The sequence below is a fragment of the Zosterops lateralis genome, assembly GCF_965231275.1.
Source record: "Zosterops lateralis genome assembly, chromosome: 3".
In the NCBI taxonomy this organism is placed as follows: domain Eukaryota; kingdom Metazoa; phylum Chordata; class Aves; order Passeriformes; family Zosteropidae; genus Zosterops; species Zosterops lateralis.
The window spans coordinates 60,280,319-60,303,719 of NC_139764.1; the positions used below are offsets into that span (position 1 = coordinate 60,280,319).

The window sequence follows — 23,401 nt, forward strand, 5'->3', positions numbered from 1 at the left end:
TGGTATTTTAAAGAGAGAGAATCCAAACGTATCCAAAGTGGAAGGGTCATTTCCTCTGAACCTAGTTGTTTCTGTTCCTCTTGTTTGAGCAAGAAGGAGCAAGAGCCTTAAGTACAGCCAGAGCAACAGATAGTCTAGATTGTCTTTTGTGATCAACAGTTGGAGCATATCGGTAAATTTTCTCTATTAATACAAACTACTGAAACTCTCCTGCCCTTGTTCAAACTGCTTCAAATGCCTGTTTTATTCTAAACAAGAAAGAAAGTGTTCTTCAGTGGATGTAAGAACAAACCCTGTCTTTTATGGGTCAAATATTGCTCATTTTATTCATACTGCTGCCCTCAATTGAATGACTCATCCAGACTCAGCGAGAAAAATCCGACCCTGGGTAGCTGGCACTAAGGGTGAAGCTGATTTGAGGATCTCCTTTGAGGGGATTTTCTTTCTGTAACATTTAGTTTTGGGCCTCCCCGTGGATGGCACAGGAGGTAGGAAGAATACCCAAATTGCCTAGTTTGTCTCAATGCAGGGGTCAACTCCTTGTCTTGGCTTGCTGAATCTCCCTTAACATGCTAGTGTCCTGTAGCAGAGAGGTCCCCAGCTGCCATTGCACTTGGGCTCCAGGGATGTGAGAAGGAGGTCTGTAGCAGGAGAGGCCCTATTTCCCTTCCCATGAACTTATACAAGCCTATAGAAGTACCAAGATAACTTTCACAAACTCAGGCTCTGGAAAGATGAAGGGGAAACTATGTTCATTGCATAGGAGGGAAGATCCTGAGATAAATGTCCCTCGATACACAAGCCCATGACCACACACTGTTTCTGAGCTACAGGGCTTTTATGCCAAAACCTTTTCTTCAAGTACCTGGTGATCTTTTCATGAAAGAACATGACATTTGTCCAGGTGCACTGTTTCTGGTTAGCTCACTTGGACACACAGAAATGGCACAAGGGGCAATATGCTCTGATCTCAGTAGGGGAAGATGCTTAAACATGTTTTCAGTTCTGGACTGCACTTGTGAAGTGTTTAACACTCTGACCTGATCCTGCAGCTCAGGTGGAGCAGCCTTCCTAAGCCTTGTCCAACAAAATGTAGTTTTTCCTGTTGAACATATATGTAAATAAAAATATTAAATTCAAAGTACTTAATGCTATAAAGAAAATGAATTAAACTAAATAAATCATGAACAGCCCTAACAGTGACTAATGTCATTCGAAATCAGGTTTGGGCATTGTCTTCACTTCTGTAGTAATTCTGACTCATTTGGGTAAACCCAAATAAAATGTCAAAGGTGTTTCATTGGGAGCTGTGGTTTCACTTGCTCTTTCCATTATACTGGGTGCTGCACACATAAAGCTCTGCTGCCACATGCAGTGCGTGAGCCTCTGGACAGACGAGAATCAGAAAAGTGCATTTATTAAAAAAAAAAAAAAAGCCATAAACTTATCAGGAAAGGAATAAATCAGAAACTGCAGGAGTAATTTTTTTTTTAAGTCCATTACGATTGAAATGGCTTAAAGCACTTGACATTTAAAGTTTGACTTTATATGGCAAAAGATAAATCTTAACGGCTTTTGTTTTTTGATGGTTTCATGCTGGCAAAAAATCAGACACCTTCACAGCCTAAGTAGGTATGATCTAGATAAGATGCATCTTTGCATAGAGTCTTTTGGAAGATTTGTGTCCCAAACTGATCAAACCTAAAGATTTTTGTTGCTTTGTTGCTTAGAACATGTTAAAGAGACAAGACTTTTTTGAAAGCCCAATAAGTTGCTCTGTCATTGACAAAGGATCTTCCACTCAAATTCACACCGCCTTCGTGGCCACTGCTATCCTCAGGCATCTGGAGCACCATGTGGGCACTGGGGAGCTGGGCTCACTTGCTCTCAGTAGGGACACCTTCTGGGGGTAGGAAACGAGGGGTGGACAAAAGCCATACAGGTGTTTTACCCTGTTTGCAGCCAATCTCACAGCCTGGGGTTAGAGAGACAAACTGTGGCATTGCGTCCTTCTTTGCCTGTCATTGTGCACAATTTCCAGCCTCTTCCCTGCAAGACATTGGATTATTTGAGTTCAGTGGGGGAAATTTGGCAGGCTGCTGAGCATCTTTGGTGCAAAGGAGGTATTTAACTACAAAAAAAAGCTACCTAATGTCTCCCCATCAGAAATTGTTTGCTTTTCCTTCTGCTTAATCAGAGTATGAAATGATTAAAATGATTAAGCAAAACTCTCCTCCTTAAATTTTTAAAATAGATCTCTTTTCTTGCCAAGAAGCATAACTCTGAACAATTGGCTAGCCCTCAAATAATGCCCATAAAGAATGATACCTTTTTTTATTGACACTAATTATAGATCCATTATACCCTTCATATTACTTTGAGAGCCTGCAGCAGCCTTAATAAAACTGTGATTTCAGCTGAGCTATGTTGTAGGGGAGAATGGGCTATTGTAATTCTGGCTGAATGGCTGCACCAGGGGATGGAGCCTTTACGTGAAAGCAGAACCATTTCACCAGTCCCGGAAACAGAGTCACCTCTGATAGCCAAGACAGCACCCATATGGGCAACCGATGACAACTTAATAGTGGAGAAAGGAGCACTGGGGAAAGGGACATTGGGACAAAGTTCTACCCTTTCAGGAGATGTAGGGAGATCTTTCATCTCCCTGCTAAGCAGCCAGGTCCCTGGTTCTTTGGATCTTCTTTCAAAGAGTGCTCAGCCTGCCAGCTGCAATGAATTCAGTGAGTGTTACTGAGACATGAAAGAGAGAATATTTCCTTCAAGGATTCAAACTCGTGGGACTAGGGAGCCAATGCCTAGTGTTTGGCCTCCGAAGTAATTTGGCTTTGTTAGGAAAAAAGCTTGGTCTTTGTTTAAAAAAAAAAAAAGAAAAGAAAAGAAGAGAGAAAAAAAGGGAAAAAAATAAATAATGGAGGATGGTTAGAAGTGCTTAGCAGCAGCCTGTAGCTGACTGGCAGTGAGACTGGGAGTCGGCCAGCCTGGGCTTGAGCTTCACTCCTGCTGAAAAATCCTCTGTGCCACCTTAGTCAAGTCTTCTGTCTCCTTTGCAATGCTCTCCCTTGCCCTCGGTGCTAAACTGCCCAGAGGCATTCGGCAAAGGGGAGTTCAGTCCCAGTGATGTACCACTGCTGTTTACTCACAGGCCTGATTGTGAGCCGTGCTTTCTATCAGCTTTCCAAGAGCAGTCACCCAATGGGGCTCCAAGCTGCTGGGAAGAAAAAGGGACATATTACTGAGATATTTTATTGTTTCACCTTGTATTATAAAGTATTTATCTCAGTGATACTGTCAGATGCCCTGACATGAAGAATGACATCCTCTATCTCAGGCATTCACTGTATTTATGTTTTATATTGCTGTTTTTAATACAAAAGTGCTCTTCTTGTGCCTATAATGAGACATAAATCAAATAAAGGGCTTATGTTAGGGAGGATGGTGGTGTGGCTGCTTAACATTTTAGGAAAGATGGAAGGAAAAGATATTGAACCAATTGTGGCACTTGCTTTGATCTGATCACAGTGGGTGATAATACAGATTGTCAAACTAGAGATGAGCTTATGAAAGGATATAAACGTGTTTTTTATTGAACAAAGTAACATTCCAGAAAAGGTTTTTCAAAGGCAACAAGCTCTTTAATTACAGCCTTCAGGAGCATTGTTTGATCACTGTAAATAGGCTGCTTTATTCTGGGTTCTGCTAAAATGTTCATTTGGGTTTTTTTTTTACATTATATTGCATATATCTTTCTCAAAAGGTTCTGTTCTCAAGGCCACTTGATTTACATTTTCAAAGAGTTACATTTTCTTTGTGACTTGAGTGGGAAGAACAAAGTTATTGTTGTGCAACAACAAATAAATGTTTAAAATATGCATTCTAATTTTATTTTTCAATATATTGTGTGAGGGTGTCCGCATTACACAGCTGAAGTAAAATCTCTCAGGGTCACATTGTCACAAAGTGGGAAATTTCAAAATGTTTTAAGATTAATTATCATGGCTTCTAAAGGAAAAACCACTTTTATTATCCTTTTTGAAAGCTATGCAGTTTCCTTGGCTCCCATTTACCAGCACAAATATTTGCTGCAAGTGCCTAGGTAACATTTTTCTTGTCTGAATGTAATCTTCATTGTATTATTCCAGGCAAACTGCCAAGCAAGGGCTAAAATCAGGGCCAAAGCAATCTAATATATAATTAAAATCAATACTGTATGTACAATTGTCGCCCCAAAAATGTGGCTGGCAGATTTTAATTTTTAATTCTTTTTTATTTTATTTTATTTTATTTTATTTAGTCCTAGTATCGATAAAAAATGAGGCTTCTGCAATCATGGTCTCAGTCAGTTAGCAACCATTCACCCAACTTTCCACCCTCATAATCTTTCAACCTCTTGGCCTATTTCAGATAAATCTGATAATATATGTTTTACTATTGATAAGCTGTTAAAAGTTGGTCTCTGATGTCTTTGGTTGCATGGAAAATGCGATGACATACCTCCTTTATTCCTTGGTTAAATGATCTATCTATGTAACTTCTCCTCTGCAAATAAAAAGTACTATCCTGTGGTCCTCACTGGTGGTATTACAAAGCATTTTGTTTACCAGTGGATTATCTACCCATGTTAATTTCTTTGAGGGAAGGACAATGAGCTCCTTTGACTTTAATTTTCTTGGAGGGTTTTGTGGTCTCACTCTGTTGCAGATATAGACTGAAATAGTCATTAAATATTCTTCAATAAGAGTCTTTTGAGAGCTTTAGCCCCTTAACTGATCCATTTAGTGGATGAGGGAAAGGCTGTGGAAGTTGCCTAATGACACTTCAGGAAAGCCTTTGGCACAGTCTCCCAAAGAATTCTCTTGGGAAAGTTGGAAGCCCACAGCTTGGACAAGTATACTCATCATTTAATATAAAACTGGCTGGATGGCCAAGCCCAGAGATTGGTGGTGAAAGAATGACAAGAAAGACATTGAGGTGCTGGAGCATGCCCAGAGAAGTAAAACAGAGCTGGTGAAGGAGATTGAAAATAAATCCTATGAGGAACAGCTGAGAGAACTGGGGAATTTAAGCCTGGAGAAAATGAGGCTAAGGGGAGACCTTATCACTCTCTAAGACTACCTAAAAGGAGGCTGTGGTAAGGTGAGGGTCATTCTCTTCCCTCAGGCAACTAGGGACATAACAAGGGAAAATGGCCTCAAGTTGTGCCAGGGGAGGCTCATCTCGAAAACTGGGAAAAAACCATGTTCACTGAAAGAGTGGTTAAGCACTGGAACAGGCTGCCCAGGGAAATGGTGGAGTCACTGTACCTGGAAGTATTAAAGGAGTGAGTAGACATGGCACTTCAAGATCTGTATTAGCAGCAGGCAACCTCCTGGGATGGGAGCTGTAGCAATTTCCATAGAGACAGCTGGGTTAGTCTGTGTTGAATTGCTAAGGGACTGAAGAGAGCAAACAACTATGCACTATTTTTACAAGAAGAAAAATAGATTGTTCTTTTTTGTTAAAGGGCAGCAGCTCTCTTGGTTTTCTGCTCACTACCAGAATTATTGAAAGTGTGCTTAAACAGCATGTTTCTTCACCTGGCACTGATTGATATTTTTGTGGCAGTAAAATCCAGAATATCTCTGAGTTAGTCATCATCCTGGTGTGCAGCAGAAGGCCTGCTGGGTGAGTCTGGGATCTAAGTAAAGCAATATAGGGTCCTCAGCAAGGGAAAGCAGGGGATGTTGTCCTATCCAGCCTGTGAAAAGCATCTTCCATGTGGATTTTTACTTTATTTTTTTCAATCAAGATTCCTTCTCCAGAGGGTTAAAAACCTACAGCTTCTTCAGGGATGCTGAGGATTTTCTGGTGTCTATCTCAATTGTTGAGAGCATTGCACAAGCAACCAACAGCTTTGTCTGGACGTGTATTCACAACAGAGCACACTTAACCAGTGTTACTCTCCACCATCCTCCTGTTGTTTTGTGGTGCTCTCTTCAGGCTTTGGGTAGGTTTAGGCTGAAACAAAAATATGCTCAGGCTGGACTCCCAGTGACTTCTCTTGAGGTCTAGGAGATAGTCAAGGGCTTGTCATTTGCAAGTGCTGCAATAGAGTTAATAAATAGATCACAGACTCAGTAAGAGATGGTTATCAGCCCAGGCTATATTCAGGACTAGAATTATTCTTGAATGAACACTAGGAAGATCAGTCAGCTAATAGTTGTGGTTTTTCTGGTGTGACACCTGGGTGGAAAAAAAAAAAGCTAAGCAGGTTTTTTTTTTCTTTTCTCCCCATCAGTCCCACCAACTACAAGGAAAGCTTAAAGAGTGCTGCCCTTTAAGGGAAGGGAGTTCTGCCATAAATTATGAGATTTCAGTACAGGCCTTCTCAATTATTGATTGCAACTATGTAGCCAGAGGTCAGGTTTTAAGTATATCTCATTGCCTGATACTATTCTGCTTTTCTAAGTAGGAAACAAGAAAAAGAAAAAAAAAAAAAAGACCACTTTAAACAGAAGAAGATGTAAGTAAGGGCTTAGAGCAATTGTGTGAAGGAAAATCTGTCTTAGAGGAGATAAAGCAAAGGGCAAAATTAACCTTGAGAACCCCTTGGGGAAAGCAAAAATGGAAATGAGAAAGAAGGTATTTTAAGTAGCTGAACAATATTAGTAGGAGAGCATATAAATACACTCACCAATGCATTGGGAGTGGAAATGAGAACAATGTTTCTCACCAAATGAAACTTTCAGATGAGATTTCAGAATGGGCACATCCACATCACTTCAGGACAGATCTTGGTTACTTCTTGGGAGGAAATGCACAGAAGGATGGAAGCTAGTATTAAAGTCAACATTTCTAATGTTCTGTGTTCAATGTAATTCTATCTACAAATGGAACACAATGTGTTCACTGCATTGTCTATATATATAGTTAATTGACCCCATGCCCCAAAAGTTCCGCTAATCTCCTGCAGAGACTAGGAGGAATTTTCCTTTTTCTGCATAACTTGACTTTTGAGTTTTTTTGCCTTATTCTTCTCCCTGTGCACCTGTTTCTGAAACAGTTAATGTTGACCACAACTAGAATGGAAAAGGGAGGACTGGTTTTGGCAGGACAGTTCCAGGTTTTGCTGAGGAAGTGCTGAAACATGTGGTTGGATTGCTTTGTTCCTTTTCTCAAAGTTCTGAACATGACAGACAGAAAAGGAATTTTTTTGCTGCCAGATCAGAATCAGTATGTCATTTCAACACAGGGCAGGGATTGCCATTGTTAATTTGCCAGTTTTCCAATTTCTTGTAATTCTTTCCAATTTCTTCATGTCTTCTGTTCTCATAGAAAGCCCAAATGCTGGTTGCACTTGGATGCCTCCTGTCCTTTTCCTGGGCACCTTCAAGGGTCCGTGGGTTTTTGTCTTTTGCTGTAGTCTGTTATTTCCTATGGGATATGCTATGCCCTGTGCTGTGCAGAGGCACCTTTAGTGCCTGAGCTCCACTGCCCGCTGTTTTTAGGAGACAGCTCCTGACAAATTGGTAATCCTATGCTTTGCATTTACCTATTTTGGTCTAATAATTTGGAAATATAGATTCTTCAGACCTTGTACTCCTTGCACACATTTAAGAACTGTGTACAGATAGAGATGATTGGTCACTGAAGTCACAAGATGGTTTTTCTCATTACCCTGAGGAAGCAAAAGAAAATTCAGTTTATTATCACAAGATAAGTATTATTTCATATAGTTTAAGTATTATTATTGTTTTCTCTTAAAGAGGTAAAGACACTCAACAAAGTGAGAGAAAGCGAAATAATGCTTTTCTTTCCTTTTGTATTTCTTTTCAGGCTCCGACTATGAGATGTTTGGAAATGAATGCTCCCTGTCAACAGGAGAAATCATTAAAGTTATTGGCTTCAAAATTAATAAGCTCATAGCAAGTATCTGTGAGAATAATGAAGTCAGCCAGTTTTCAGACCTGAAAAAAAAAGTGGAATTACCACTAAATTTTCCTGGTACAGTATTTCATGCATACATGTTTTTGAGGAATTATAGCCCTGAGTAATCACCTTTGTTGATTTTATTGATTTGCTGTCTTGATTGATATTTGAGGTTACAACTCAGCTGACAAGAATACGGTTTTATCAGATGATACAAGACACAGTCACTAATTTTTAAATTTCAACTCTTACAGTCCATTCTCAAACCTGGATAGAAATGATTAATATTATAAAGTCTTGTGGTAATGCTTTCTACACTTAGAGTCCCTTGGTGTAAGAATTACAACTAAAATCTTTTTTCATTTACTTATGACTTTGCCAAACCTTGTCTGAGCTGAAATCTTCCTTGTTGAGTTCTCAAACTATGATTTATTTACCATTAATACATCTGTATTTTACTATTTTGGGCACAAAATATTTTCAATACTTCTTTTATTTTAATGGTTTATTTTAACTATGGTGGTCAGAGTGGCTGTTCCATGCTTGGAAACAGGGTTAGAGGGTAATGGATGTGTTTTTCTGCTTAAAAGACCTCTTCAGCTGTTCTAAAGAGAAATCCAAATATATTCATATTTTGGACAACGGACTTGACATCTGGCATGTGGTACTAACTTGTTACTTGAACCACATCTTCCTCTCTTCATGTTGCCTTGTTAAGGAGAGCTGGCTAAGTACTGAACCCCATACTAGTTCATCATGCATCATATTTATTAATTTTTGAATTTTGCTCTCATCTCAGTTCCTCTACTGTTAGGGTCCAGCAGCATTGAACAGGGAAGTGAATAAAGCACAGAGGGAGAAGTATGTATCCCATGTGGGTATCCCATGTGTGTGAAGTGGAGGAGGCAAACAATGTTAGGAAAATGGTAGAAAAAAAATTGACCTCAGAGCAGGACAGAAGGATGAAGACTTTTCGTGCAAAGATCAGAGACTGGAGGTAGGCGCAGGTGGTTTCAGCAGCAGAGAAAGACCCCACCCACTCACAAGTTTGCAAGTAGGTCATTTCCTGTGCTGGGAGTCTTGCAGGCACTTGAGGTAATGAGAGCCCCTTGGGGAGAGGAAATGGGCAAGCTGGAAAACTGCATGAGGAGGGCAGGGGGAGTGGGACAGAGTATGGGGGAGAAGTGGTGGGACACCTGGAGAAAGGAAACACTGGTACAGAGCACAGAACACAACAGGCTTCAAGAGTCTGTGACTGTGCCCAGGACTCACTTTGGGCATCAGCCTAGCTAATAGACTGAAAGAGGCTACAGTTCTGTGAAAAAAAAAAAAAAAAAAAAACAAACCAAAAACAAAAAAACACTAACCAAAAAAACCCTTAAATACTTAATTAGTACTGTATTGTACTGAAAGCACATGGGAAATTAAATTGATGTTGCATGGGAACATAATATGAGTGTTTTCTAGTGTTTGAGTGCTTGACTTAATAACCTCATTGATGCTCTTCTAAAGTCCTGTTGAGTATGCCAGAGTGTGTGCATGTGCATGTGCATGTATAGGGTTTAGGTTATGCCAGTATCCAAGCTGGGATGTGCTTTTTCTGCAGAGGGAGAAAAGACACCCTCCTTGAAACAAATAAAATTTAAAAGTCCACAAGAATGAAATGTTTTATCTGATTTCTGCAGAAAAATATCTTCTGCTATGCCTTTATTTGCCATCTCTAAAATGCAAATTTCTCTCTCAAATAGTTGTGTATGTATAACTTTCCCCCCCCGCACCACAGTAAAGCCTCATTTTACCTTCACATTTTTCTTCTCCTGTGAATCAGAATGGTTTCTATGACCACTTATTAAAAGACTTTTTTGGAATACTAGTAAGGCCCAGATGTAGAGATCAAAGACCTTTTAATTATCTGTGGCTATCTAGAGATATTGAAATACACTCTCCTGTGAACTCTCAAGATACTCGGTATTTTTCTTGTAATCCAAGTTTCTCTGATATTATTAAAATTTCTTCTATCTCTAAAATACATACACCAATAGAAATATTTTCTAAATCTTGATTGGCAGATGAGGTTCAACATTTGAACCTAAAATATTGAGCACAACAGAGTGATAAAAGTAATCCTAAATTTATTAATGTTGAAAGTCCTGATCGTTAGAACAGAAAGACTGATGATTTCAAATACTTGAACCTGGTGAATCAGGATTTATTTGCATTCAAGTGATCAGTTTTACAACTTGGCATTTGGATGCTGTTGCCCTACTGAGCACATTTTCAAATTGGATCTAATCACTACAATTTTCATGCATAGTTATGAACTCTCCCAACCAGTGTTCTAGAAAACTGGGTTATTTCACTTGAAAAATAAATTCAGAGTTCATTTTGCTGAAATTTGTCATTATTATCCTCCACATGATGGGTATTACTGAACAGCAGCACTGAAGAGGGGCATAATGACACTTCTTATTAGCCCAACAGGGAGCACCTCTTTCCTGTTTTTCTCTGTATATGTACTCTTATGTATTCAAGAGCTATTTGGTAAAACGTAAATTTGTCATTTCTCTAATTTAGTTCTTAGCTGACAAATGATTCTGCCCTGCAGAGTCAAGATTTCCCAGTCTCTTGCTCTTTCCTGACCATTTTCCTTTTCACTTTATTATATACACGTGCTAAGCCCTAACTGAAACATTGTACATGAAACATGGCTTGCCCCTATCTCCTGAACAAAGCACAGAACTGAATTGCAGATGATCTTTTTCACACTGCCTTTGACTTAATTCAATAAAAATTTCCACAGGTCTCCAGGAGGCTGACCCTGTATTCACATTGTATGAACAGTGCTGTCTTGCCAGCGTTGATGCAAAATCTTTTGCTTTAATGCTCTTTTCCATTTCCTTTGCCATGAGTCCTTCTGCATGCCGTGGGCTCATATATCCTTTCACTGCGTGTGCATGATGGCACAAATGAGCAATGCTTCTGTTTAGGTTTCTCTGGGGATAGCAGCTGTAAGAGTGGAGAACATTGGCTTTAAACGAGCCTTACTCTTTGTCTTTCTGAGCGTATTTGCAGTTTTCAGAACTCTTTTTTTTCTGCTCTGGCAAATCAGATCCTTGATAAAGGCCTAATCTGCCCTTTGCGTTAGTGAAACCGCTGCAACCGCAAGTTCACTATCTGTGTTATTTCATTTTATCCTCATTCTAATTTGTTCTTTCTCATGCCTCAGAGGGCCAGGATATTCTTTCTGTGCTTAAACACTGGGTAAAAAAATAGAAGTCTGCTGTTACTCTAAACACTTCAACAGCTACATCTAACCACATTTTGAACTACAATTTTCTCTAGTAGCAAATTAGCAGGCAGGTAATTTGCACAACAGCTGAATTGTTTGCCAGTACAAATGATTACATTTCATTCTGTTGTATTCCTTCTTCTGCAAAAAGCATTACTGGACTGCCCCTGTTCTCATGAGGTCCCTGGCTGTTGCTGCTGCTCATTCCTACGTGGTCTGACAGACGCATGGCTGAGCATGACTGCCCCTTTGTGTACTCATCTGCAAGTCAAAGGATGAAAGACTTGTTAGTGACCACACAATACATCCCTGGAAGAACAGGGGTTAGGCATTAAAAGGCTCATCTCAGTATCAGGTGAGGGAGAGCTGGCCTTTGGGGCAGGATGAGGGGAGGAGGATGCTGCAGCAGAAGAGGTAGAGAGTGGTTGTTGAAGGTGGGGGAAAAGAGGAATAGCAATTAAGTCATCTCCAGAGAAGGCAGAAAATGTGCTCTTCCCAATCTCTTGCCTTACTTGGGGAACAGAAACTGCCAGTCTGGGACAGATGATTTGCTCTGCTCTTCTTTTTTCTTGAAGGCTGCTTGCTACTCTACTAGGCAAGCCTAGCTATGAGTTTTCTCAGCTTTCTGTGGGGAAAAGAGAGTAAAATACTCCTTTCCTTCAGGAGTCTAATTAAGACTGAAAATAGGAAGTCTATAAAGCTCCAGGGTGGTACATTTTACACCACAGCCAGTAGAAGAGAGCTGCATATACTGCTCTGTAAAAAAGTGGTAAAAATATCCTTCTATCAAAACTTGCTTTCCCATAGCACATTTAATCTTGTGATCTTCTGGCTATGTTTTCTCTCCCATACCAGTGAAATAATTTTCTCAGATTCTCAAACTCTCTCTGTCTCAACTTGTACAGCAATTAGTAAAACTTCTTGAAAAGATGGGCTGATGATATTTGGGTCTTACTTAATCATCATATTATGTCTAAGTGGACACGTCACCTAGTGAAATGTCATTAGGTACAGAGGCTTCGCAGAGTTGAATGGGTGTATTTTCCTGCGGTATTATTATATATGTGGATAGTTCTTTGTGTATGACTGTTTTATTTTCCCCCAAACCATTGGACAGCAGTACAGTTTGGTTGTAGACCAGATTGCATTTAGAAAGTGTATCTATAGGAGCAATAATGCCAGATCTTGATAAACCAGATGGACTTTTTTTTCCAAATTTGTTTTTTCCATCTGTCTTTCCTCCTTACGGTCCACCAAGATCTCTTGGGAAAGTCCAAGTGAATTTGATTCAGTCATTTTATGGTTTATGAAAAAGTACAAAAATATTTTTGTTTGACCTCAAAATGTCCAAATTTTAGCATCTCAAACTTGCCATATGTCTCCTCCTCCTGGAAGCTTCCTTGTTGTCTTAGATTTGGAAGGCATTTGTTTTTGAGTCACGGTGCTTTTATTAAGGCTCTGAATTGTTCCAGATAATGTTGTTTGCTGGTTTTTGTGGTTTCATTTGGGTTTTAGATATATACAGTATCAAGGAGAGAATTTATGAGAGGATACCATTGGCAGAATATGGCAATGACTTCCACCCAACATATCAAAATAGCCTTTTATATATTTACCTATGTTCTGAATAGAGAGAAACATGGAATTTTGCATGTTCATAGCCACTCAGAGGTGGCTGTTAGGTGCTTTCATATCAGGAGTCTTATCAATAGAAAAGCTAAGTATGCAAGGCCACATGGCTCTTCTCCTGCCTGAGCAAGCATTCTGTCACCAAAATTAAGAAAACCAGCAGAACAGAAGGCGAACATTTTTCTGCTCCTATCCTTGACAAAGGCAGTCTGCCTGGGCCAAGGGAATAATCAGGTGTCTAGTTTTGTATGAAATCTGATAATTATGCTTCCATGTGACACCTGCTTTCCAACCTGTGATGTTCATCAGTTTGCTGCTGAAATAGTTGCCTCCGAAATAACTTTGTAGGCACAGAAAAAGGGTCTAGTAGCCTGAGACTATTGTCAAACTCAGAAGAAATGAACATTTCTCATTCCTGAATATCAGCAAATATTTTCAACCAGAAGTGTTTTTTTAGCACAGTTTATGGAGGCTTCTTAATACAATAAAAATTGCATTTGAGGAGGTCTGTGGGGTGCATGCACTTGCTCCTGTGTCACAGATGGGTGAGCATAATTACTGCCTTTGGGACTCATCGTAATTATTTTGAATATCCTTTTAAATTCAGAATATTCCTATTTGCTTTCTCCCAACACTGCCTGGAGATGATACCCTTCTTGTGCTTCCAAAGCATAATACGAGAACACTGTTTGTCTTTTCCACTGTTTCAGTTTGTCTCTGGTGCCTTGTCACAGTGATACTTTCTAAATGCTGAAGAACCTGTTTGTGTTGATCTGCACTGACGTGCTCCAGTGGTGATTGGACTGTGGTAGACAACTGCCTCACTAATAATGGTGTTTAAAATGGCAGTGGGAAACATTACAAATATCAGTAGGAAAGAAATGTGTGTTGAAATTGCACTTTGTACATTCATGTGTGTGCCTTCCTTGCAGCCCAGGGAAAAGCCTGGAGTTTTTTCCTGCAGGTTTTCCTGCAGTGATGACATATATGTAGAGGATGCATTGACACAAGAGTAAAGATTTCACACAAGAAAAGCTGGCTGTCATACAGGCAATTGTGAAGGCACAGAACTGCAGAAATAATTGACATTGGCACAATTGGTGACTATTTCTGCAGCAGATCAATTAGGCTATTACTGCTTAGGCTGCTGACAGGCCCTCAGAAATGTTAGTTCCCAGTGTTACTAGTGGCCACATGGGACACCCAGAACCAAACATGCCCAATCTGGAGATTAATTCAGCTAAAAGCTACCCAACAGACAGAACCTTAATTATGTCTCCTTTAACAAGAGTGGTGCTAAAGTTACAAAGTGAAAGTAAGGGGTTTTGTTACTATAAAGCCAGAATCACAGCAAGCCTGTAGCCAGAAACCTCTCCCCCCTACCAAAAAAAAAAAAATTAAAAATAATTTTAAAAAAATTAAAAGTCTGTCTTTTAAAGAAATACAATCTTAGAGGCACTCTGATATCATGCAGAGCCCTCAGTTGTGTTGATTATGGTCAGAAATGAAAGTCAGTAAGGGAAAAGGTGTGGAAGAAAATAAGCACCTTACTTATTTTTAAGCAATATCCCCTGATCCAATTTGTTAAACAATCCTACAATCGGGGGAGGTCTAGCAAAGGAAATGAGTGTCTTCCCAAGGTCCAACAAGTATGTGTGTTCTGGCAGCATCCCACCTTACTGAGATCCAGGTATCTGCTGGGACATCCTGCACTTGGTTGTGGGCAGTTGGGTAGGACATTTAAAATCTTGCAGACACGGCTTAAACTACTCATGAGATTTGAAGCTGCCTTAAAAGTGCCTTTAGTGATATCAATCAGGCTCCTTGATTCCCCATCGCATGCTTCCTCCTTAACAGCCAAAATGGGAGTGTCCTCTCTGTGGTCCAGAGGAGTCAATAGTGAGGAGGATCGAGGCCATAGGATTTTTGCAGCCAGACAAAGGGAGAAAAGGTGCAATATCTCCCAGGGAGCTTGGCTTCTTTGTCACTGTAGCTGTAGCTATTGGTTTACTATGGCTAGCCCACTTGGCCTAGAAATAAACTCAATTCTCAGTTATATTTGCTCAAAAGAAAACCTTTGTCAATCCCTGTCTCAGGAAGCTGCACTGCAATTCCATAAGGCAGCATTCACAATACTGCCACACCTTGTGAAGAAGGCAGCTGAATCATACAGTTCAGCTAAGACCTGATTTTTAGTCCTCTCAACCCTCCAGCTCATCTTCCTTTATGAAAACCCTCACGCAAATACAGAAATGTACACATTTTTCTTGCACTGGAAACTCCTAATGAGACAGATCCAAAGGGCGTGATTAACATGAAGTAATAATGTCCCTAGGAGATAGGGAAGCTCAGATACAGCTTCTGCCTTGCAGAAATTCAGCATTTTAATTGCCTCATGATTGCTGGAGTGCTACAACACCCAGACTTTAAATTAATCCAGCTGGTGGACTGGGCTATCAGATACGCTAAAATCTATTTGCTCTTTCTTATCTGTAGGTGCTACTCTTTCATTTGGGATGTATCTTTAAACTCACTTAGTCTAGGAATTCCCAGTCTGCTCTTTCTTATCTATAGGTGCTAGTCTTTCATTTGGTATGTATCTTTAAACATACTGGTCTAGGAATACCCAGTCTGTGTGTGGAACGTACTGATGTTTAGACAAGAAACTTACCCTGCATGAACTGATCACATTAATGTTGTGTTTCCTCATACCACATCTGCATTTAGCTCTCAAAGGCTGGTTTTCTGAGAAGACAGATAGGAATTTAAGATAATTTTTCTTTTTTTCTATGGCAAACAAAAATTTTACTGTGGACTAAGAATGCTGGATGTCAGAAACTGGACACATGGAAGAAATGGTTAATTCCAGCTGCCTACACATTGTACCATGCAGCTGATATTATCTCTATAGAGTTGTATTTCTAGCAATTGAGCTATCATCTATGAGTTTTTTGATGTGCTTTGCTCCCCATTTTTATAATATTCACAGTTTAAAATTTGGCATGACTTGCTTTATGTATTTCCCTTTTTATAATGCAAGTTTTCTGTTCTTAGGTCTGTATAAGATTGTGGCAGACAAGACTCCATATGTCAGCATTGAAGAAATTGCAAGAAAAGTCTCTATTGGGCCAACAAGGTTTGGCCATCCTTGTTTCTACAGCACCAAGGATATAAAATTGGCAAACTTCACTATCAAACATAGTGAGCAGATCATCTTCGACTCAGTGGAAGAGGTCCATGGAACAATGGCTGTGAGCTGTATTGTGGTCAGAAATAACCAGTCTCATTCCTTTACTTTGCCCCTTTCGCAAGAAGGAGAATTCTACGAGTGTGAAGATGACCAGATCTACACCCTAAAAGAGATTGCAGAATGGAAAATCCCTAAGTGTAGAAACAGGATTGTTAAACTTTCCAATACTTTACATATGTGGGACTCCTCTAATCCACTTCCTGAGAATTTTGATGGCTGTTTGATTCTCATGCCTGTCTATGAAGTACAGGCAGTAATGAAATGTAAGTAGGAATTAAAATAGGTGTTCTGTTAAACTTGATGTAGCAAAGTACAAAAGTACCCTTAAATATACAACATTTTCTTAAAACAGCCATGGAAGATTCTGTTTGTTAAAAATTCCTTACCCATATTTGCCACTAATGTTAGTTTCAAGAGGAAGAAAGATAAAAATAATATTTCCTTTAGTATTTCTTTATCATCTGTTAGTTCAGATTAATACCTTGCATTTTTTTCTGTTTCCATTTTGTTGATCAGTACAATTAAATCCTCACTGAATATGTATTGCATAGTGAAAAGGTTGAGCTTAGGAATTCTGTTCAGTTCCCAGATTCTCTTTCTTTATGTCTTAGACTTCAGCTATGGAGGAGCCACTTGATCATTTATGGATGTGTCTAGGAGGTCAGAAAAGAATAGGGACATACATATTGCAATACACTTAATCACCATTTGCTTTTCAGAATGAGGACGTCACAGAAAGGAAAATCATATCATTTTTTTTTTCTGTTGCAGAAACAAATATCAACTGAATATAAACACAATATATCATGGACAATTTCTGAAACCTGTAGGTTTGAGGAAACAGAAAAATTAGAAAACCAATATCTTTAAGTATATGCTCTGAGCTTTTATTTAAAAAACTACAAGATATGTATGGCACTAGTTGCTCTAGTTGTTCCACCAAAACATTGATACAGCTGGGTTCTGATAGTAGCTTAGCTTTTGGGAAGGCTTTGCTACTTATTGCATTTACTACAAGCAAACCAATGAGCTCCATAGACATTGAATCCAAACAGAAATATGCCATTCATGAGGGTATTAAGCAGGAAATCTTTTCACAAATGAGAATTTCTCTGTTGAATTGTGGAAGCAAGTGAAAAAAGAGAAAGAAATAAAAATGGGCAGAGACTGTTAACACAATATACCATAGTTGTTATATGCTTGTCATAAGACATTCAGCTGTGCTTGCTATGTGATTTAATGTGTGAGTTTGGAAAATATAACTTTACAAGATAAAGTACTCTGTTTATTCTAACTCTAGCTAGATTTAGGGATCTAGCTCATCTCTTGAAGCTCAATTAACTCAGGGGTATTGCTATATCCACTTAGATGTATGTGCAGAATCAATAGGAGTTTAATGTCTCTGAAAACCTTCAGAAGATTCAGAAATATTTGCTATTCACTTGTCTTCCAATCAGTTTTTTCAGTAAGGATTGTATTTGTTTTTTTATTTTAAGTTTCATGGGGTTCTCAACATTTAAGAAGCATTACATACATCCTAAATAACTATTCAATGCAAACTTGAAAAATAGGCTTCATGGTACATGAATAACTACTTTCTTGTGGACCATGAAAAATGGATTTTCACCATTTTTAGGAGAACTATAAATAGACACAAGATAAAGTATAAGAAATACTATCCACTATAAAAAAAAAATCCTGATAACTGGGATAACTGATTACATTTTCACAGGCTGTGAGCAAGAATCCTCTATACTTCTCATTATTAATAATGAACAAGTTATGTGTGTGGAACTCATACAAATGCTCATAGAAAGTTTCATTTTCACCAGTCATTTTCCTTTGTTGTCTTTCCCTTGTGGTGCTTAGGATGTTTATCACCTCAAGGTGTCAATGTGACAAAAGCAGAGTTGGAACAAACAGACCCTGAATCACTGTCATAGAACTCTGTCATATAAAATAAATCTGATACCAACTTTTCAGTATAAAATATTGGTATGTCCTGCTGCAAGGAAGTGTGAATCCAGAATATACTATCTCGTTGTGCAGATCTATGCAGAATAAGTCTTATTGAAGAGAGTCATTAAATACTATTTTCTTGTTAAATTTTACTGCCTTGGTCAGTGATCTGTGGTGTCACTGACTTGGAGCCAAGTTCTTAAATGAGCCTTAATTACATAGTCAGCGTTGTTCTTGGAAGTTTTGCATTCAAAATTTTGCAAGTTCAGTTGTGGTAAAAGAGCTGTTGCTCCCTGTCAGGTTGTTAAATTCAATAGCTCATTTCTGATAGTGAATAAAACCAGGTGATGCAGAAAAAAGATGCAACAGTTCCAGAGAGGAACATAATATTAAAATGTCTTAATTTGTAAAAATAACTTACTCTTATACAAAGAGTTATACAAAGTTATATAAAGTTATACAAAGGCTTTACCATTTTGTTAAGTGATATTATTTCCTAATAATTACAGATGTTTCAATTATTCCTATAAATATCAAAATACCTTCTTTCTCCCAGTCTTACCATAGCAGCAACATGTCGTTAATGGATCCAAGTGCTATTTAGTTATTGAAAATGCTTCCCCACTCATTTCTTTAGAGAAACCCTAAGCTGCTATGAAATAAAAGAATAAAAATACAGCTTGCACCCAAGAGTTTGAGAAGACAAACAACTGATTAAACTTGGAGATGCCATGGAGGAAATAGTGAACTAGACTTTTCTTTTTCTTAAACTTAGTGTTCATTTGCACACCTTATTCTCTCTCTTCATTTGTGTGGCCTCATGCATATCTGATGACTATATCTCTCAAATTACGATAATTAGACTTTGGCTGGCCCTGTTAGTGGTGCACATTTGCGCATTGCACACCTCAGGGAAGGTACTTTTAGTATCTGGCCAACAGGACCTGTATTTTATTTCAATGTCAGTTTGAAAACAAAACCCAATATTTTTCTTTTACTTTTCAGCTAGAACTGACATAGTTCATATCCTCTCAGATCTGGATGTTGAGGTCAAGGATGTAACAGACTGTTATGATATTAGCTCTTTCATTCAGCCACTCTCTTTGGAAGATATATTTGAGAGAACAAGCAAAGAATTTCCTATGGTTGCTGAAATAATGGAAGGGCCTTCAGGAAGCCAGAAACCTTATAACTTACTGTCTACAGGGAAAGAGATTGTCATCCATAAAAAGTACCAGGCAGCAAGAGTCCTAGCCTCTGAGATGAGAAGTGATCCCTCCAAAAGACATTATTTAATCCCTATGAGCTACAAAGGAAAATTCAAGAGAAGACCTCGGGAGTTTCCAACTGCCTATGACTTAGAGATAGCAAGAAGTGAAAAAGAACATCTTCATGTTGTAGCAACTAAAGCCTTTACTTCCCCTCATAAAGAGCTTTTTTCTGTTTCAGTTGGAGATCAATTTCTAGTTCAGCAATGCCAGACTAGTGAAGTTCTGTGTGAGGGAAGAAGGAAGCTCATAGATGCTTTAGCTTGTGAGCAAATACTAAGTGATTCATATAAAAAAGTGCTCCTCCCTATGTACATGGAAGGTGGCTTTGTGGAAGTGATCCATGACAAGAAACAGTACTACCTTTCTGAGATTTGCAAAGAATTCCATTTACCTTTTAATGTCAAAGTGTCCGTGAGAGACCTTTCCATAGAGAAGGATGTCTTGGCTGCCGTGCCTGGTCTGCAGTTTGAAGAAGAAATCACAGACTCTTATTTGCTGATCAGTAGTGCCAGCAGCCCAGCGGAGAGCTGGGAGATCCCTGTGTATCGCTCAAACATGTTGGTCCATTTGCTCAGCAAAGATGAAAAGATCAAAGATGATGTACCGCCGGTGACCAGGACAACAGTGGAAGAGATCAGCGAAGAGGAATACTATATGTTGCGAAGATATGAAAACCTAACCCTTCACCCACCACCCAGGCCTCCCAAAAAGCCAACAACAGCACCACCACCTAGTTTTGCATCACCTAAGCAAGGTGTGTCTGATGTACTACAGGCTCCAAAGGTAAGGTATCCCATCTTGTCTTTGAATGTCTTACAACCACAGGTCATATTCTGTGGGTTTAAAGTCTTCATTTCGCTGTTGTATCCTTATGGCATGTACACAGATGGCTCTCAGCTCCCTGTAATAGGCAAATTAGCCATTACAGACAGGAATGGCTAAAATCTCGAGTGTGTGTTAATTGATCCATGAAAAACAACGGAACCATGCCGACTCACAGCAGAAATCTTGGCTGTATAATTTTGCATGGATAATCCTTTACTGCACCATTGTAAAAGTGAAGGGAGAGATTTGAAGTGCCTGTATTTAAATCTTTATTAAGAGGAAGCATATGTTTTCATGATGTAAAGATAATTTTGCTCAGCTGGAAATTGCAGAATTAAGTTCACAGAGAGACAGGTTGTATTGAAATTCTTGAATTCATTGTTTTGCACTCACCCAAGTGGGAAATGGGTTTGGAATTAAAAAAAGAAAAAAAAAGGAAAAAAAAAGGAAAAAAAAAGCAGTTCTTTTAGAATAGAATTTGATGTTGAAAAAGATAAAAAGGAAGTTCCCCTTCTAGGACAATTTTCTTCACCTTTAAGTAAGACAATGCATTTTTTCATTAATCTTTGTTGGATCTGGCTGAGGTAGAGTTGATTCTCTTCACACTAGTCTGTAAAGCATATTTTTGATTTTTTTATATTATCAAGGTTGAAAACACACCAATATTTTGGCTATTATATAGCCATGCACCCACAGTGTCAAGGCCTTCTTGATTTCCCAGGCTTTCCCAAGGAAATTGGCTGTGGTTGGGCAAAAGGCTGGGAGAGGACACAGATGGGAGAGCTGACCCCATCTGACTAAAGGGGTATTCCATGACACATAATACCATGTTCAGCAATAAAAACTGAGGAGGCGATTTGCCTAGGAAGGCAGCCATAACTCAGAGACTGATCAGACAGCAGTCTGCTTGTGGGGGGTGGTGAGTGACTGCCTTTGCATCACTAATTTGGGGTTTTTTTCCCCTCTTTCCTTCATTTATTAAGCTGTCTTTATCTGGACCCATGAGTTTTCTTGCTTTTGCTCTTACTATTCTCTCCCCTGATGATATCATCCTGATGTCTGGGTGGACACTGAGCACCCTGTGTTGTGATTGCTATGCTTTAAATATAACGTAACCCATGTAATTATACTTTGGGGGATTCAGAGGAAGTTCTTGTTTTGTGTGTTGGTATGAAACTAAAGTTGAATTATAGCCCCTCTAAAGGGTAGCATTTGTGAGTACCTCTCTTTGCCTGCTGGAGGACCTCCTTCTCTCATTCCCCAATTCCAAGACCACATGCAGGTCCAAAGCTCCACATAGATCCTGGGAGAGGGTTACAACCATCTATAGGAGAATAATAGGAGAATGGATAAGGTGGATACAGAAAAAAAAAAGTGTCGTTTTCTTCTGTCTTTACTATGGAAACGTCTTTTCTTGTAATTTTTAAAATGAACATTAAGCAGCTTAAATAAGACATCCTGTTGTGCAAGGAAGGATACATGAGAAACTTGTCCATGGACCTAACAGGCAAACAATCACCCTGGTACTGGCCAGAGGTAAAGAACTGGGGGAAAATTCCCTAAAACTCTGTTTCTGGTCAATCTGTACCCTTGTCAGGAGGATTCAAATCTCCTGCAGTTACTGATGGCTGTGTGTGCAGAAAAGCAGGTGGATTCTGACTCCAGATGAGGCTCATGCAGAAGAGAATATTTTCCTAAAGTGAGAAGAGAGCAGTAAGAAAAGAAGAGGGATGAGCTGAGGTTCTGTTGCACAATCATGAGTAAGAGCAACCTTAGACTGCAGCTGTCCAGACAAAGGAGATAATTTAAATACTGTTTCAGAAGACAATTTTTAATTTTTGGGGGGCAGGTACCTGTTATAAATAAATAATAAACTGCAGTCAGTTATGCATATTGTAAATTTCTTCCCCTGGGAAGGTGAAACAAGTAGAGATACCTTTTTCAGTAGATTAAATATCCTGAGCTGTAACATATTGTGTTTAAAGTCACACAGAATGCATTATCTTTTCTATCCTGAGCACCATGAGTCCTCTGAGAAGACGTGGATGGTAGCAGCTAGGCTCTGCCTTGTCCCCTCTGCAGCGCTAGGGGAGATCCTATTTTCTTTTTAAATGTATCAGGAATGTCTGAAGGTTCAGAAAGTCAGAAACTGTGCCAAACTGATAAATAGACATCTTTGCATATTTTGTGACTATGCATAGCCTTATTTGCATAAATAACAGATGAGCGTCCTAATGAGCTGAACTTAAGCCTGGCAAGGTGGCAGCCCGGGATAAGCTTTAGTGCCGCATGAGTTGCCACGTTCCTCCTGCAGGCAGCTCCCTGCCTGGTGCTTGGGGAGCTCTGGCTGCTTGCTGGAGAGTGGTGAATGGTTTCCTTGAACACCAGTTGTGAGGCTCTGCTTGGTTTGGAGCTCCAGGATAAAATGCTGCTGCATGGGTCCACAGAAGACTAAGATCTGCCTGTTTTTGCCAGTACCTGAGGATCATCTGCAAGCGTGGGTCACCTTCAGCTACAGCTTGTGCTTTGATGGCCTCAGCTCGCAGCAGGGCTGTGAGGGCAGGGAGGCTCCAGCTGTCTCTTCCTGCTGTTCTCTGACCTTGATAAGGAAACTCTAGGCCCAGGAGCAGGACAGCATGCTTCACTGAGTACTTTTGGTTGTGTGAGTCACTGGATTGGTGAGATTGGCATCTAGCATGGACTGGAACTTCAGACAAGTGTGAGAACTGCCTCTGTTTATTGCAAGGTGCAATGCTGCAGAGACATGGATGTCTACACAGTTCAGCAAAGCCCACAGACAGCAGATGAATTCTCAAATGTGATACAGCTGTATTAAGCAAGCACTCTGCCCAGTCTCTTCACAGGGCTAATTAAGTTGGCTCAGCTCCTGCTGATACAGCTTTCACTTCCAGAACCTGGGATCTCTCCCCTCCACAGCACAGCATTTCCCGTTCCCTCTCATACAAACATTTTGTTTGCATAAAAAACATCCAGACCACATATGTTTGTGGTTTTTTATTACTTGCTAATTGAATTTAAAAAGACAAACCCCAAGAAAATCCGTGTAAACTGAACAAATGGAAAAATAGCTTGAATTGAAAGAAGAAAAATATCTTATACTTAATACAGCAGATATCTATCTAATATTAGTAGCCAATAGCAGGTATTTATCCAATAGCCAGTACCTCTACCCACAAGGAGCCCCAGCTGAGGACAGGAATGACATAACAACTTGTATCCTTTGTCTCATGG

General features: G+C 39.4%; 1 protein-coding gene and 1 long non-coding RNA gene across 3 annotated transcripts in view; one reads left to right on the top strand and one right to left on the bottom strand.

Annotated features, from left to right (window-relative positions):
* The window catches only part of LOC310907266, a 371,251-nt gene that overhangs the window by 161,092 nt on the left and 186,758 nt on the right, over positions 1–23,401 (bottom strand). The window lies entirely within an intron of this gene.
* The window catches only part of THEMIS (thymocyte selection associated), an 85,513-nt gene that overhangs the window by 5,780 nt on the left and 56,332 nt on the right, over positions 1–23,401 (top strand). For both annotated transcript variants that reach the window (XR_014589575.1, XM_083857324.1), the window contains exons 2-4: positions 7,834–8,001; positions 15,899–16,357; positions 19,059–20,107. Coding sequence is in view for 1 of the 2 variants with exons in the window: in XM_083857324.1 (XP_083713450.1) it covers positions 7,834–8,001; positions 15,899–16,357; positions 19,059–20,107 (1,676 nt within the window). In the remaining variant the exon portion in view is untranslated. The remainder of the gene's footprint in view (positions 1–7,833; positions 8,002–15,898; positions 16,358–19,058; positions 20,108–23,401) is intronic.